Raw genomic sequence first — 15,976 nt, forward strand, 5'->3', positions numbered from 1 at the left:
ACCACTAGGCTACCTGCCGCCTCTACACTCTAACCACTAGGCTACCTGTAAAATAAAGTGACAGTTGAAATAAAGAATGTGATCTGTTTTATCTCCTAACGTATTGCACAAGTTGGCTGCAGGTATTTACTACAGATATTAAAATGTATTGAAAAATCATTCTGTGGCTATTTCCAAATACCCCGGTACACGGTATGCCGCCCAAGCCTAGCATGTGAGCTAATGAGGGAGTCTACACTGAGGTTACACAACCATCGACTTGACTCACTACACTACAGTAGACCATCGACTCACTACACTACAGTAGACCATCGACTCACTACACTACAGTAGACCATCGACTCACTACACTACAGTAGACCATCGACTCACTACACTACAGTAGACCATCGACTCACTACAGTAGACCATCGACTCACTACACTACAGTAGACCATCGACTCACTACACTACAGTAGACCATCGACTCACTACACTACAGTAGACCATCGACTCACTACAGTAGACCATCGACTCACTACAGTAGACCATCGACTCACTACACTACAGTAAACAACACAGGAGTGTTCAAGTCTGAATGTCCTTGAGTGGCCCAGCCAGAGCCCGGACTTGAACCCGATCAGGTCTCTCCAGAGATGTTCGAAATTAGCTGTGCAGCAAACCTTCCCATCCAACCTGACAGGGCTTGAGAGGATCTGCAGAGAAGAATGGGAGAAACTCCCCAAATACAGGTGTGTCAAGCTTGTAGTGTCACACCCAAGAAGACTGGAGGCTGTAATCGCTGCCAAAGGTGCTTCAACAAAGTACTGAGTCTGAATAATTATGTAAAGTAAGGGTCTGAATAATTATGTAAATGTGATCTGTTTTTTTGTTTTATAAATTTGAATAAATAAAATAAAAAATAAGAATGTGCTTTGTCATTATGGGGTATTGTGATGTCATCATGAGGTATTGTGATGTCATTATGGGCTATTGTGATGTCATTATGGGCTATTGTGATGTCATTATGGGCTATTGTGATGTCATTATGGGCTATTGTGATGTCATTATGGGCTATTGTGTGTAGATTGATAATTGTTTTGTTTTAATCCATGTTAGAATAAGGCTGTAACGCAACAACATTGGTGTTACGTTCCCCAGATTATGTGTTGTAGTTTGTGTATTTACATGTGTTTATTTCAGGAAATGGCTTCCTGAAATCCCTCAAGCAGCTGATTGGTCGACTCCAGGGCTAATTGGAGAGCTGACCCCGCCCCCTCGTCAAGACGCAGCTGTCTCCAATTACCCATTCCTTCAGAAGCTATATAAAAGCCAGTGTTCTGTTCAGGAGATCTCTTTTTTTTTTTGTAGAGGATTTTGCTGGAGGTAGATTTGCTAGAGAGATATTTTGCTAGAGGTTGATTTTGCTGGGAGTTCATTGCTGAGAGTTGGTATGTTTTGTGAGTTTGTTGCTCAGATAGAACTTATTTGATGTCCTTTGTCTCTTAGTTTGTTTGTGAAATTGTTTAATATTCTGTTTCATTTGTTCCCAGGGGGAGGGGAAGGCACCTAGACTGCACTATCAGTACAGGGATACTTACTCATGGAGTCTCTTAGCAGTGTGTCATGACTATGACAATTATATATACTGAATCAAGGGAGGAAAAACTAATGTTACCTCAGTTGTTGTGATTGATGCTCCTAGTAGAATCTCAATCCTCGTGTACTCTCCCCTCACCACCTCCTCAAAACCCACTGGAGGAGAAGGTCAGAGGGGAGGGACATTTGGCTTTTTCAGCCAATGGGTTTTGAGAAATTTGGCCCTAATAATTACAGTGGAATCTGAGTCAACAGCAATTTCAGAAAAATCCTCTGCAGTGTCATCAACAGCAGACTCCATTTCCTCAGTGAAAACAGCAGACTCCATTTCCTCAGTGAAAACAGCAGACTCCATTTCCTCAGTGAAAACAGCAGACTCCATTTCCTCAGTGAAAACAGCAGACTCCATTTCCTCAGTGAAAACAGCAGACTCCATTTCCTCAGTGAAAACAGCAGACTCCATTTCCTCAGTGAAAACAGCAGACTCCATTTCCTCAGTGAAAACAGCAGACTCCATTTCCTCAGTGAAAACAGCAGACTCCATTTCCTCAGTGAAAACAGCAGACTCCATTTCCTCAGTGAAAACAGCAGACTCCATTTCCTCAGTGAAAACAGCAGACTCCATTTCCTCAGTGAAAACAGCAGACTCCATTTCCTCAGTGAAAACAGCAGACTCCATTTCCTCAGTGAAAACAGCAGACTCCATTTCCTCAGTGAAAACAGCAGACTCCATTTCCTCAGTGAAAACAGCAGACTCCATTTCCTCAGTGAAAACAGCAGACTCCATTTCCTCAGTGAAAACAGCAGACTCCATTTCCTCAGTGAAAACAGCAGACTCCATTTCCTCAGTGAAAACAGCAGACTCCATTTCCTCAGTGAAAACAATGTCCTGAGCAAATGTCAAATTGAATTCTTATGAAAATAACATACCACAGACCATGTATACAATCTGCACACCCTTATAGATGCATCCGATGTGAAAAGGCTAGCTAGTTAGCGGGGTGCGAGCTAATAGTGTTTCAATTGGTGACGTCACTCGCTGTGAGACCTTGAAGTAGTTGTTCCTCGGGTTTTGTGGAGCGATGGGTAACGATGCTTCGTGGGTGTCAGTTGTTGATGTGTGCAGAGGGTCCCTGGTTCGAGCCCAGGTAGGGGTGTGCAGAGGGTCCCTGGTTCGAGCCCAGGTAGGGGTGAGGAGAGGGTCCCTGGTTCGAGCCCAGGTAGGGGTGAGGAGAGGGTCCCTGGTTCGAGCCCATGTAGGGGTGTGCAGAGGGTCCCTGGTTCGAGCCCAGGTAGGGGTGTGCAGAGGGTCCCTGGTTCGAGCCCAGGTAGGGGTGTGCAGAGGGTCCCTGGTTCGAGCCCAGGTAGGGGTGTGCAGAGGGTCCCTGGTTCGAGCCCAGGTAGGGGTGTGCAGAGGGTCCCTGGTTCGAGCCCAGGTAGGGGTGTGCAGAGGGTCCCTGGTTCGAGCCCAGGTAGGGGTGTGCAGAGGGTCCCTGGTTCGAGCCCAGGTAGGGGTGAGGAGAGGGTCCCTGGTTCGAGCCCAGGTAGGGGTGAGGAGAGGGTCCCTGGTTCGAGCCCAGGTAGGGGTGTGCAGAGGGTCCCTGGTTCGAGCCCAGGTAGGGGTGAGGAGAGGGTCCCTGGTTCGAGCCCAGGTAGGGGTGAGGAGAGGGTCCCTGGTTCGAGCCCAGGTAGGGGTGAGGAGAGGGTCCCTGGTTCGAGCCCAGGTAGGGGTGTGCAGAGGGTCCCTGGTTCGAGCCCAGGTAGGGGTGAGGAGAGGGTCCCTGGTTCGAGCCCAGGTAGGGGTGAGGAGAGGGATGGAAGCTATACCGTTACATAGACAAACAAACAAAAGCAAAGTTTTGTTGATTTCAAGAAAGCTTTTGACTCAATTTGGCATGAGGGTCTGCTATTCAAATTGATGGAAAGTTGTTGGGGGAAAAACATATGTCATCAGAAAATTCATGTACACAAACAAAAAGTGTGCTGTTGAAATTGGCATAAAACACAGATTTCTTTCCTCTGGGCTGTTGGGTGAGATTTGGATGCAGCTTGAGCCCCACCCGCTTCCATAGATCAATGAATTGTAGAGGGCACGAGAACAGTCTGCAGCACCCGATCTCACCCTAACAGAATCTGAAGGGTCTTCTATGCCATCAAAAAGAACAGAAAAAAACTCAACATCCCAATGAGGATCTGGCTAAAATGATTCAGTTCCAGAACCCATTGCCCTCTATGGTTGTGTCATGACGTTGCCCTGTTGGGGGAGGTTTATGAACCCCCCCCCCATAAATACCTTCCCCCCTTTTTCTCTCCACTCTACAGAATGGACCCTTGGAAAGCCCTTTGTTAATATAGAGAGAGTATTGTAACATCAAAAGGTTGGGGAATGGAACCATCTCTAGGTAATCCAACCAGTTGAAAATATGAGTTGGTACTTAAAGAATATGATGTCAGATCAGTTGTTGTCTGGGACATTATTACTGATGACAGGATGACAAACTGTATCTTGGAAAGTCTACACATTCTGGGTATCAGATTCACATGGAATTGTTGTACAATTTAAATGTTAAAATATTAAACTATTTGTGAAAATATTCAATTTAATTTTAGTTTTTAAAATGAGAGAATAGTTTTCATAAGTGAAATCAGTGGCCATTTCTGTATGAGCCTCTGTGATCCAGAACTAAACCAACCTCAGCGTGAGCTCTGATTGAACGACTACAACCAAACTAAATTAACATTGTATTCCCGACAACGTGAGGACTGCTGTCCATACGTTTAGAAGGGCGAATTTCAACGTGGAGGTGATGATCGACATGCTGGAAGGATGAATTTGACTACACCAGCCAGAATATAGCATGAGCTTAAATTATGGCAACTTGGTATGAACTTTGAACTCTTATTCACTAAAGAAGTGATACATCCTAGACGTTGAGTTAGCAACAGCAGCTGTAAATGTGGGCTAGGAAAGGACAGACAATCTCTTCAGAAAGACATGGTACTACAACGTAATCGTTCTACCACAAGATGACAGACTACAACATATCTGCCCAGAATATTGTAACCTCTTGAAGCTAGGGGGCACTATTTTTATGTTTGGAAAAATAACGTTCCCAAAATAAACGGCCTATTTCTCAGGACCAGATGCTAGAATATGCATATAATTGACAGATTAGGATAGAAAGCACTCTAAAGTTTCCAAAACTGTCAAAATATTGTCTGTGAGTATAACAGGACTGATATTGCAGGCGAAACCCTGAGGAAAATCCAATCAGGAAGTAGCTTCTATTTCGAAAACACCATAGCCTGCCTTTGCGCCATTTAAAGGGATATCAACCAGATTCCTTTTCCTATCGCTTCCTCAAGGTGTCAGTCTTTAGACATAGTTTCAGGCTTTTATTTTGAAAAATGAGCGAGAAAGACAACATCGCGTCATTGTATGGCCGGGTGCCAGCAGCGTTTTGCTTGGCGCAACAGAGTTTGGGCAGCCATTGCCTTTCCCTCTTCTACTGAGAAAGACAGTTGCGGTTGATATATTATCGATTATATATTTTAAAAACAACCTGAGGATTGATTATAAAAAACGTTTGACATGTTTCTGTGGACATTACGGATACTATTTGGAATTTGTCTGCGTTGTCGTGACCGCTCTTTCCTGTGGATTTCTGAACATAACGCGCCAAACAAACGGAGGTATTTTGGATATAAAAATAATCTTTATGGAACAAAAGGAACATTTGTTGTGTAACTGGGAGTCTCGTGAGTGAAAATATCCAAAGATCAAAGGTAAACGATTAATTTGATTGCTTTTCTGATTTTCGTGACCAAGCTACTTGATGCTAGGTGTACAGAATGTTTTGTCAAGCGATCGCTAAACTTACAAAAACTTGGATTGCTTTCGCGGTAAAGCATATTTTCAAAATCTGACATGACAGGTGGATTAACAAAAGGCTAAACTGTGTTTTGCTATATTGCACTTGTGATTTCATGAATATAAATATTTGTAGGAATATTATTTGAATGTGGCTCTATGCAATTCAGCGGTTGTTGATGACAACCGCTAAAGGGATGGGTAGCATCAAGAAGTTAAAGGACAAGGGAGATCTCTGCTGGGCAACCCAGCCTTCCATCTTTGACCAATCTATCGAAGCGCAGCTCAGAGTAAATATATTTCTTGCATTTTCCTTTTCCGAATGGGCGGTTATTTAGAATGCATGAGATTCTGTATTTACGATAGCTTCATATGGTCCGATAGAGACCCAATCCTTTTGTTCCTCAGTCTTCCCGCGTTTTTATTCAAACCCAACCCCCTTTCTTTGAGTAACCAGCCGTCATATCGGCTTCGTCGGCCAGGGACGTTTTCTTTTATAACAAAATTAGTAGTCCATCCTGTGTATGTGTAATTCTGTGTGATTATTTAGGTATTTAGTAAATAAATAATTAAACCAAATTTTGTATTGCTGATTCAACTTGTTAGCCAGGGTTCTTGAAGATAACCAAGAATTTACAACTTTCAGTTGAGACTGAAATAAGGTGACGATTAATATTGACTGCTATTGATGTAAAATATTACTAGATCTTTAAGGTCTTTAAGAGTTTACTCAGAAGATAACAGCTCTATTAACATTCTTCCGTGGTGCCCTGACTCTCTAGTTAATTACATTTACATGATTAGTTTAAACAGGTAATATTAATTACAGAGAATTGATTTGATAAAATAGCATGTCATATATCACTTAATCCATTGTAAAGACAACAGTTGTGATGTCTGGGGTAGAGGTCGACCGAATATGATTTTTCAACGCCGATACCGATTATTGGAGGACCAAAAAAGCCGATACCAATTAATCTGCCGATTTTTTTCAATTTATTTATTTGTAATAATGACAATTACAACAATATTGAATGAACACTTATTTTAACTTAATATAATACATATAATACATCAATAAAAATCAATTTAGCCTCAAATAAATAATGAAACGTTCCATTTGGTGTAAATAATGCAAAAACAAAGTGTTGGAGAAATAAAAGTGCAATATGTGCCATGTAAAAAAGCAAACGTTTAAGTTCCTTGCTCAGAACATGAGAACATATGAAAGCTGGTGGTTCCTTTTAACATGGGTCTTCAATATTCCCAGGTAAGAAGTTTTAGGTTGTAGTTATTATAGGATTATTTCCCTCTATACGATATGTATTTCATATACCTTTGACTATTGGATGTTCTTATAGGCACATTAGTATTGCCAGTGTAACAGTATAGCTTTCGTCCCTCTCCTCGCTCCTACCTGGGCTCGAACCAGGAACACAACGACAACAGCCACCCTCAAAGCAGCGTTACACATGCAGAGCAAGGGGAACAACAGAGCGAGTGACGTTTGAAACGCTAACTAGCTAGCCATTTCACATCGGTTACACCAGCCTAATCTCGGGAGTTGATAGGCTTGAAGTCATAAACAGCGCAATGCTTGAAGAATTGCAAAGAGCTGCTGGCAAACGCACGAAAGTGCTGTTTGAATTCATGCTTACGAGCCTGCTGCTGCCTACCATCGTTCAGTCAGACTGCTCTATCAAATATCAAATCATAGACTTAATTATAACATGATAACACACAGAAATACGAGCCTTTGGTCATTAATATGGTCGAATCCGGAAACTATCATTTCGAAAAAACAAAACTGTTCCGTATTTTATCTAACGGGTGGCATCCATAAGTTTAAATATTGCTGTAACATTGCACAACCTTCAATGTTATGTCATAAATCTGTACAATTCTGGCAAATTAATTACGGTCTTTGTTAGGAATAAATGGACTTCACACAGTTCCCAACGAGTCAGGTGGCCCAAACTGCTGCATAAACCCTGACTGCTTGCACGGAACGCAAGAGAAGTGACACAATTTCCCATGTTATAAGAAATTCATGTTAGCAGGCAATATTAACTAAATATGCAGGTTTAAAAATATATACTTGTGTATTGATTTTAAAGAAAGGCGTTGATGTTTATGGTTAGGTACATTGGTGCAATGACAGTGCTTTTTTCGCAAATGCGCTTGTTACATCATCACCCGTTTGTCGAAGTAGGCTGTGATTCGATGAGAAATTAACAGGCACCGCATCGATTATATGCAAAGCAGGACACGCTAGATAAACTAGTAATATCATCAACCATGTGTAGTTAACTAGTGATTATGTTAAGATTGATTGTTTTTATAAGATAAGTTTAATGCTAGCTAGCAACTTACCTTGGCTTCTTGCTGCCCTCGCGAAACAGGTAGTCAGCCTGCCACGCAGGCTCCTCATGGAGTGCAATGTAAGGCAGGTGGTTAGAGAGTTGGACTAGTAACCGGAAGGTTGCAAAAACGAATCCCCTGAGCTGACAAGGTAAAATTCTGTCGTTCTGCCCCTGAACAAGGCAGTTAATCCACCATTCCTAGGCAGTCATTGAAAATAAGAATGTGTTCTTAACTGACCTTCCTACTTAAATAAAGGTGTAAAAAATATATATATATAATTAATTAAAAATTATTTATTTAAAAAATGTATCGGCAAATCGGTGTCCAAAAATACTGATTGTTATGAAAACTTGAAATTGGCCCGAATTAATCAGCCATTCCGATTAATCGGTCAACCTCTAGTCTGGGGTCCACTCACCAACCAAGAATTCATAAAACAGGACAGCAACACAATTAGACCAAATTATGAAAAAGTAAATACTACTTGACAGTGGAAAGAATCTCAGCCAAGAAAACAGAGAACTAGAATGCTATTTGTCCCTAAACAGAGAGTACACAGCAGCAGAATACCTGACCACTGTGACTGACCCAAACTTAAGGAAAGCGTTGACTATGTACAGACTCAGTGAGCATAGCCTTGCTATTGAGAAAGGCCACCGTAGGCAGACCTGGCTCTCAAGAGAAGACTGGCTATGTGCTCACTGCCCACAAAATGGGGTGGAAACTGAGCTGCACTTCCTAACCTCCTGCCCAATGTATGACCATATTAGAGAGACATATTTCCCACAGACCTACAAAGAATTCAAAAATAAATCAAACATTGATAGGTGAAATACCGCAGTGTGCCTCACAGTAGCAAGATTTGGTGCCTGTTGCCATGAAAACAGGGCAACCAGAGGAGCATAAACAACATTGTAAATACCACAAATATTTATCTGTTAATTTATCTTCCGTACTGTTCATACTACGACTATTTGCACATTGCTAAAACACTGTACATAGCTGATAACACTTGAAATGTCTATATATATTTTTAGCTTTTTGACCACAATATTTACTGTTAAATTCGAATGTTTTTTTTGTTGAGGTTTCGTCATTTCACTTTTGCTTATTTCACTTGCTTTGGCAATGCAACACGTTTCCCAAGCAAATAAAACCCGTTGCATTGAATTAAGAGGCGAGAGGACGCGAGGAGTCTGCAATTGAGATCCTCCCTGTGTGTGTGTGTGTGTGTGTGTGTGTGTGTGTGTGTGTGTGTGTGTGTGTGTGTGTGTGTGTGTGTGTGTGTGTGTGTGTGTGTGTGTGTGTGTGTGTGTGTGTGTGTTCTTCATACAACGGTGTGATGTGAGAGGAATGTCCATAGACTGTGTGTGTAATATGACCGATTTAATCATACCCGAATGCAGTTTATTCTGCGGCCAAATATCTCGCATTGGCGGACAAGATAATCACAGTAACTAGACAGGATTAAATCTCTGTCGGAAATGATCTGGTTACTGTTGTATCTGTGAGTGGAGTGGTCTCTGCCGGCACCAACCTCCAACACGGTCCATTCACAAATACTTTCTATTGGACTCGCTACCCACGTCAACGTGTAAGCAATGCTGACAATACACACGTTATTGGTAGTACACATAACTAACATACTGCAATTATTAGCCAAGAGTAGTCTTAGGTAAAAAGCAACTACAGAAACACAATAAACAAGCAAACGGGTGTGGTAAACGAGCCTGGCCGAAACAGTGCGGCTGTCTGCGGTAAAGAGGTCCGCTACAGTAAACCCCGTTTAGCTTGTCATTCTCTGAGTTAAACAGCCGAAACATAACCGATAGTTTTATTATAAATCATATATTTACCTGCACATAGTTGCTTTCGCAGTAATCAGCAACTCTTTCGAGATTCGTAAAACTATCCAGTAACGCTCTCCGACCGGCTGGGATTTCTTCTTCCAAAAGCATTTGTAGCTCCGCCATCTTTACATCATTATTCTACACTGATGCGGTCCTGGATACAAGATCTCACGACTTGACCGAGTTCTCTTCAGATTCTGACGTTTCTCCAAAAGTTTTGGGCACCCTGAGTTGCGCCTCTTCTTCTACTTCTTCTTCTTTGGAGTGTAACGGCGGTTGGCATCCAATATGGGCCATTATCGCCTCCAGCTGGACTAGAATATAAATATATTCACATTTGTGATACAAAAAAATGAAGAACGAACAATGAATGAAGAACAACAAACTATTAAAAAATATATAAAACACCCTTCCAACTAACCTACACTAATTTAAAAACCCCTACCACATTCAATGACCTTGACCCTGTCTGCTCCTGCACCATGCCAACTAACCTACACTCATTAAAAAAAACCTACCACATTCAATGACCTTGACCCTGTCTGCTCCTGCACCATGCCAACTAACCTACACTCATTAAAAACCCCTACCACATTCAATGACCTTGACCCTGTCTGCTCCTGCATCATGCCAACTAACCTACACTCATTAAAACCCCTTCCAACTAACCTACACTCATTAAAAAAAACTACCACATTCAATGACCTTGACCCTGTCTGCTCCTGCACCCTTCCAACTAACCTACACTCATTAAAACCCCTACCAACTAACCTACACTCATTAAAACCCCTACCAACTAACCTACACATTAAAACCCCTACCACATTCAATGACCTTGACCCTGTCTGCTCCTGCACCATGCCAACTAACCTACACTCATTAAAAAAACCCTACCACATTCAATGACCTTGACCCTGTCTGCTCCTGCACCATTCCAACTAACCTACACTCATTAAAAAAAACCTACCACATTCAATGACCTTGACCCTGTCTGCTCCTGCACCATGTCAACTAACCTACACTCATTAAAAACCCTACCACATTCAATGACCTTGACCCTGTCTGCTCCTGCACCATTCCAACTAACCTACACTAATTTAAAAACCCCTACCACATTCAATGACCTTGACCCTGTCTGCTCCTGCACCATGCCAACTAACCTACACTCATTAAAAAAAACCTACCACATTCAATGACCTTGACCCTGTCTGCTCCTGCACCATGTCAAGGGGTAAAGTGACCAGACAACAGGATAGATAATAGACAGTAACAGCAGTATACTGTAGGTAGGGGTAAAGGATAGATTATAGACAGTAACAGCAGTATACTGTAGGTAGGGGTAAAGGATAGATAGACAATATCAGCAGTATACTGTAGGTAGGGGTAAAGGATAGATAATAGACAGTAACAGCAGTATACTGTAGGTAGGGGTAAAGGATAGATGATAGACAGTAACAGCAGTATACTGTAGGTAGGGATAAAGGATAGATAATAGACAGTAACAGCAGTATACTGTAGGTAGGGCTAAGGATAGATAATAGACAGTAACAGCAGTATACTGTAGGTAGGGGTAAAGGATAGATAATAGGACAGTAACAGTAGTATACTGTAGGTAGGGGTAAAGGATAGATAATAGACAGTAACAGCAGTATACTGTAGGTAGGGGTAAAGGATAGATAATAGACAGTAACAGCAGTATACTGTAGGTAGGGGTAAAGGATAGATAGACAGTAACAGCAGTATACTGTAGGTAGGGGTAAAGGATAGATAATAGACAGTAACAGCAGTATACTGTAGGTAGGGGTAAAGGATAGATAATAGACAGTAACAGCAGTATACTGTAGGTAGGGGTAAAGGATAGATAATAGACAGTAACAGCAGTATACTGTAGGTAGGGGTAAAGGATAGATAATAGACAGTAACAGCAGTATACTGTAGGTAGGGGTAACAGCAGTATACTGTAGGTAGGGGTAAAGGATAGATAATAGACAGTAACAGCAGTATACTGTAGGTAGGGGTAAAGGATAGATAATAGACAGTAACAGCAGTATACTGTAGGTAGGGGTAAAGGATAGATAATAGACAGTAACAGCAGTATACTGTAGGTAGGGGTAAAGGATAGATAATAGACAGTAACAGCAGTATACTGTAGGTAGGGGTAAAGGATAGATAATAGACAGTAACAGCAGTATACTGTAAGTAGGGGTAAATGATAGATAGACAATAACAGCAGTATACTGTAGGTAGGGGTAAAGGATAGATTATAGACAGTAACAGCAGTATACTGTAGGTAGGGATAAAGGATAGATAATAGACAGTAACAGCAGTATACTGTAGGTAGGGTGTCAGGGTTTACCAGAATTGGACCCAGAAGCAGACCAGGACAAGGTGAGAATAAAGATGGTGAGTATTTATTAAGTAATGAGAACGTGGAGGTAGATAGTTCAGGGTGGAGGAGCGGGCAGCTGAGGTGGGTTGATGGGAGTGGATAGGCAGATCCAATGGATAACAACACACTGCGACGAGCAGACAGGGATGGGGTATGGGTTCCGGGTGAATGGCTGTAGACAAAACAAACGGCGGTAAGTTAAAGGCAAGCAAGACGTACAAAACAATAAAACAAAACAAACTCTATAAACTGGAGGCTGGTTCGTGGGCACAACATACTGTTCATGGCTAACGATCCGGCAGGGAATGGATGTCAGGTCAGAGCTTTTGAAGGGGAGAGGTGATGATCAGGACAGGTGTGCAGATTACTGATGGGATACAGGTGCGGGTGAACATCGATCTCCCAACAAGCTAATTCGCCCGGCAACCAGACAGGGTGCGTTCCAGGACACCGGAAATACACTCCAGGACAGAAACACAGGCAAACACAGACTCAGGAAGCGGGATTCGTGACATAGGGGTAAAGGATAGATAATAGACAGTAACAGCAGTATACTGTAGGTAGGGGTAACAGCAGTATACTGTAGGTAGGGATAAAGGATAGATAATAGACAGTAACAGCAGTATACTGTAGGTAGGGGTAACAGCAGTATACTGTAGGTAGGGGTAACAGCAGTATACTGTAGGTAGGGGTAACAGCAGTATACTGTAGGTAGGGGGTAACAGCAGTATACTGTAGGTAGGGGTAACAGCAGTATACTGTAGGTAGGGGTAACAGCAGTATACTGTAGGTAGGGGTAACAGCAGTATACTGTAGGTAGGGGTAACAGCAGTATACTGTAGGTAGGGGTAACAGCAGTATACTGTAGGTAGGGGTAACAGCAGTATACTGTAGGTAGGGGTAACAGCAGTATACTGTAGGTAGGGGTAACAGCAGTATACTGTAGGTAGGGGTAACAGCAGTATACTGTAGGTAGGGGTAACAGCAGTATACTGTAGGTAGGGGTAACAGCAGTATACTGTAGGTAGGGTAACAGCAGTATACTGTAGGTAGGGGTAACAGCAGTATACTGTAGGTAGGGATAAAGGATAGATAATAGACAGTAACAGTAGTATACTGTAGGTAGGGGTAAAGGATAGATAATAGACAGTAACAGCAGTATACTGTAGGTAGGGGTAACAGCAGTATACTGTAGGTAGGGGTAAATGATAGATATTAGACAGTAACAGCAGTATACTGTAGGTAGGGATAAAGGATAGATAATAGACAGTAACAGCAGTATACTGTAGGTAGGGGTAAATGATAGATAATAGACAGTAACAGCAGTATACTGTAGGTAGGGGTAACAGCAGTATACTGTAGGTAGGGGTAACAGCAGTATACTGTAGGTAGGGGTAACAGCAGTATACTGTAGGTAGGGGTAACAGCAGTATACTGTAGGTAGGGATAAAGGATAGATAATAGACAGTAACAGTAGTATACTGTAGGTAGGGGTAAAGGATAGATAATAGACAGTAACAGCAGTATACTGTAGGTAGGGGTAACAGCAGTATACTGTAGGTAGGGGTAAATGATAGATATTAGACAGTAACAGCAGTATACTGTAGGTAGGGATAAAGGATAGATAATAGACAGTAACAGCAGTATACTGTAGGTAGGGGTAAATGATAGATAATAGACAGTAACAGCAGTATACAGTAGGTAGGGGTAAAGGATAGATAATAGACAGTAACAGCAGTATACTGTAGGTAGGGGTAACAGCAGTATACTGTAGGTAGGGGTAAATGATAGATAATAGACAGTAACAGCAGTATACTGTAAGTAGGGGTAAATGATAGATAATAGACAGTAGCAGCAGTATACTGTAGGTAGGGGTAAAGGATAGATAATAGACAGTAACAGCAGTATACTGTAGGTAGGGATAAAGGATAGATAATAGACAGTAACAGCAGTATACTGTAGGTAGGGGTAAAGGATAGATAATAGACAGTAACAGCAGTATACTGTAGGTAGGGGTAAAGGATAGATAATAGACAGTAACAGCAGTATACTGTAGGTAGGGGTAAAGGATAGATAATAGACAGTAACAGCAGTATACTGTAGGTAGGGGTAACAGCAGTATACTGTAGGTAGGGGTAAAGGATAGATAGTAGACAGTAACAGCAATATACTGTAGGTAATGTGACTAGACAACAGGATAGATAATAGACAGTAACAGCAGTATACTGTAGGTCAGGCTAAAGTGACAAGACAACAGGATAGATAATAGACAGTAACAGCAGTATACTGTAGGTAGGGGTAAAGGATAGATAATAGACAGTAACAGCAGTATACTGTAGGTAGGAGCAAAGGCTAGCTTGGCTTGTATTGATACTAGCAAGTTCCGTTATGGCTGAATTAATCAGCAAATTGTACTGTACTGAACAACACTGCCTTGTGTAAAAAGAGAGGTTATATTTCTAGCTAGCTACAGACACCAAAACAATTTACTCGTTTGTCATTTGCCCTCCTGTGTCTTGATTCAGCTGGTCTAGGCTGCATCGTATTCTAGTCCTGGTTCAGCTGGTCTAGGCTGCCACTCTATTCTAGTCCTGATTCAGCTGGTCTAGGCTGCCAATCTATTCTAGTCCTGGTTCAGCTGGTCTAGGCTACCACTCTATTCTAGTCCTGGTTCAGCTGGTCTAGGCTGCCACTCTATTCTAGTCCTGGTTCAGCTGGTCTAGGCTGCCACTCTATTCTAGTCCTGGTTCAGCTGGTCTAGGCTGCCACTCTATTCTAGTCCTGGTTCAGCTGGTCTAGGCTGCCACTGTATTCTAGTCCTGGTTCAGCTGGTCTAGGCTACCACTCTATTCTAGTCCTGGTTCAGCTGGTCTAGGCTGCATTGTATTCTAGTCCTGGACCTGGTAACCCTAACCCTAAAGGACTCAGACCATGAGAAACAAGATTCTCTGGTCTGATGAAACCAAGATTGACCTCTTTGGCCTGAATGCCAAGCATCACATCTGGAGGAAACCTTGCATCATCCCTATGGTGAAGCATGGTGGTAGCAGCATCATCCTTTGTGGATGTTTTTCAGCAGCAGGGACTGGGAGACTAGTCAGGATCGAGGGAAAGATGAACAGAACAAATTACAGAGAGATCGTTAATGAAAACCTGCTCCAGAGGCCTCAGGACCTCAGACTAGAGTGAAGGTTCACCTTCCAACAGGACAACGACCTTAAGCACAAGTCTCTGAATGTGCTTGATTGGCCCAGCCAGAGCCCGGACTTGAACCCGATCGAACATCTCTGGAGAGACCTGAAAATAGCTGTGCACCGACGCTCCCCATCCAACCTGACAGAGCTTGAGAGGGTCTGCAGAAAAGAACAGGAGAAACTCCCCAAATACAGGTGTACCAAGCTTTTAGCATCAAACCCAAGAAGACTGGAGGCTGTAATCACTGCCAAAGGTGCTTCAACACAGTACTGAGTAAAGGGTCTGAATAGTTACGTAAATGTGATATTTTGCAAAAAATTCTAAAACCCTATTTTTTCTTTGTCATTATGGGGTATTGTGATGTCATTATGGGGTATTGTGATGTCATTATGGGGCATTGTGATGTCATTATGGGGCATTGTGTGTAGATTGATTTTTACCCAGGCCCTGCATGTCCCCAGGCACCCTCATTTGTTGACTTCTGTGATCGAAAACGCCTTGGTTTCATGCATGTCAACATCAGAAGCCTCATCCCTAAGTTTGTTTTACTCACTGCTTTAGCACACTCTGCTAACCCTGATGTCCTTGCCGTGTCTGAATCCTGGCTCAGGAAGGCCACCAAAGATTCAGAGATTTCCATACCAAACTATAACATTTTCCGTCAAGATAGAACTGCCAAAGGGGGAGGAGTTGCAGTTTACTGCAGAGATAGCCTGCAAAGTAATGTCA

General features: G+C 42.3%; 1 protein-coding gene across 3 annotated transcripts in view; it reads right to left on the reverse strand.

Moving 5' to 3' along the window:
* The window catches only part of LOC121846223 (abl interactor 2-like), a 55,211-nt gene extending 45,259 nt beyond the window's left edge, over nucleotides 1-9,952 (reverse strand). For all 3 annotated transcript variants that reach the window (XM_042320058.1, XM_042320059.1, XM_042320057.1), the window contains exon 1: nucleotides 9,670-9,952. In XM_042320058.1, coding sequence (XP_042175992.1) covers nucleotides 9,670-9,786 — 117 coding nt within the window. In that variant the 5' untranslated portion in view covers nucleotides 9,787-9,952. The remainder of the gene's footprint in view (nucleotides 1-9,669) is intronic.
* Between the last annotated feature and the right edge of the window lie 6,024 nt (nucleotides 9,953-15,976).

The sequence above is a fragment of the Oncorhynchus tshawytscha genome, linkage group LG03 (assembly GCF_018296145.1).
Source record: "Oncorhynchus tshawytscha isolate Ot180627B linkage group LG03, Otsh_v2.0, whole genome shotgun sequence".
Taxonomy (NCBI): domain Eukaryota; kingdom Metazoa; phylum Chordata; class Actinopteri; order Salmoniformes; family Salmonidae; genus Oncorhynchus; species Oncorhynchus tshawytscha.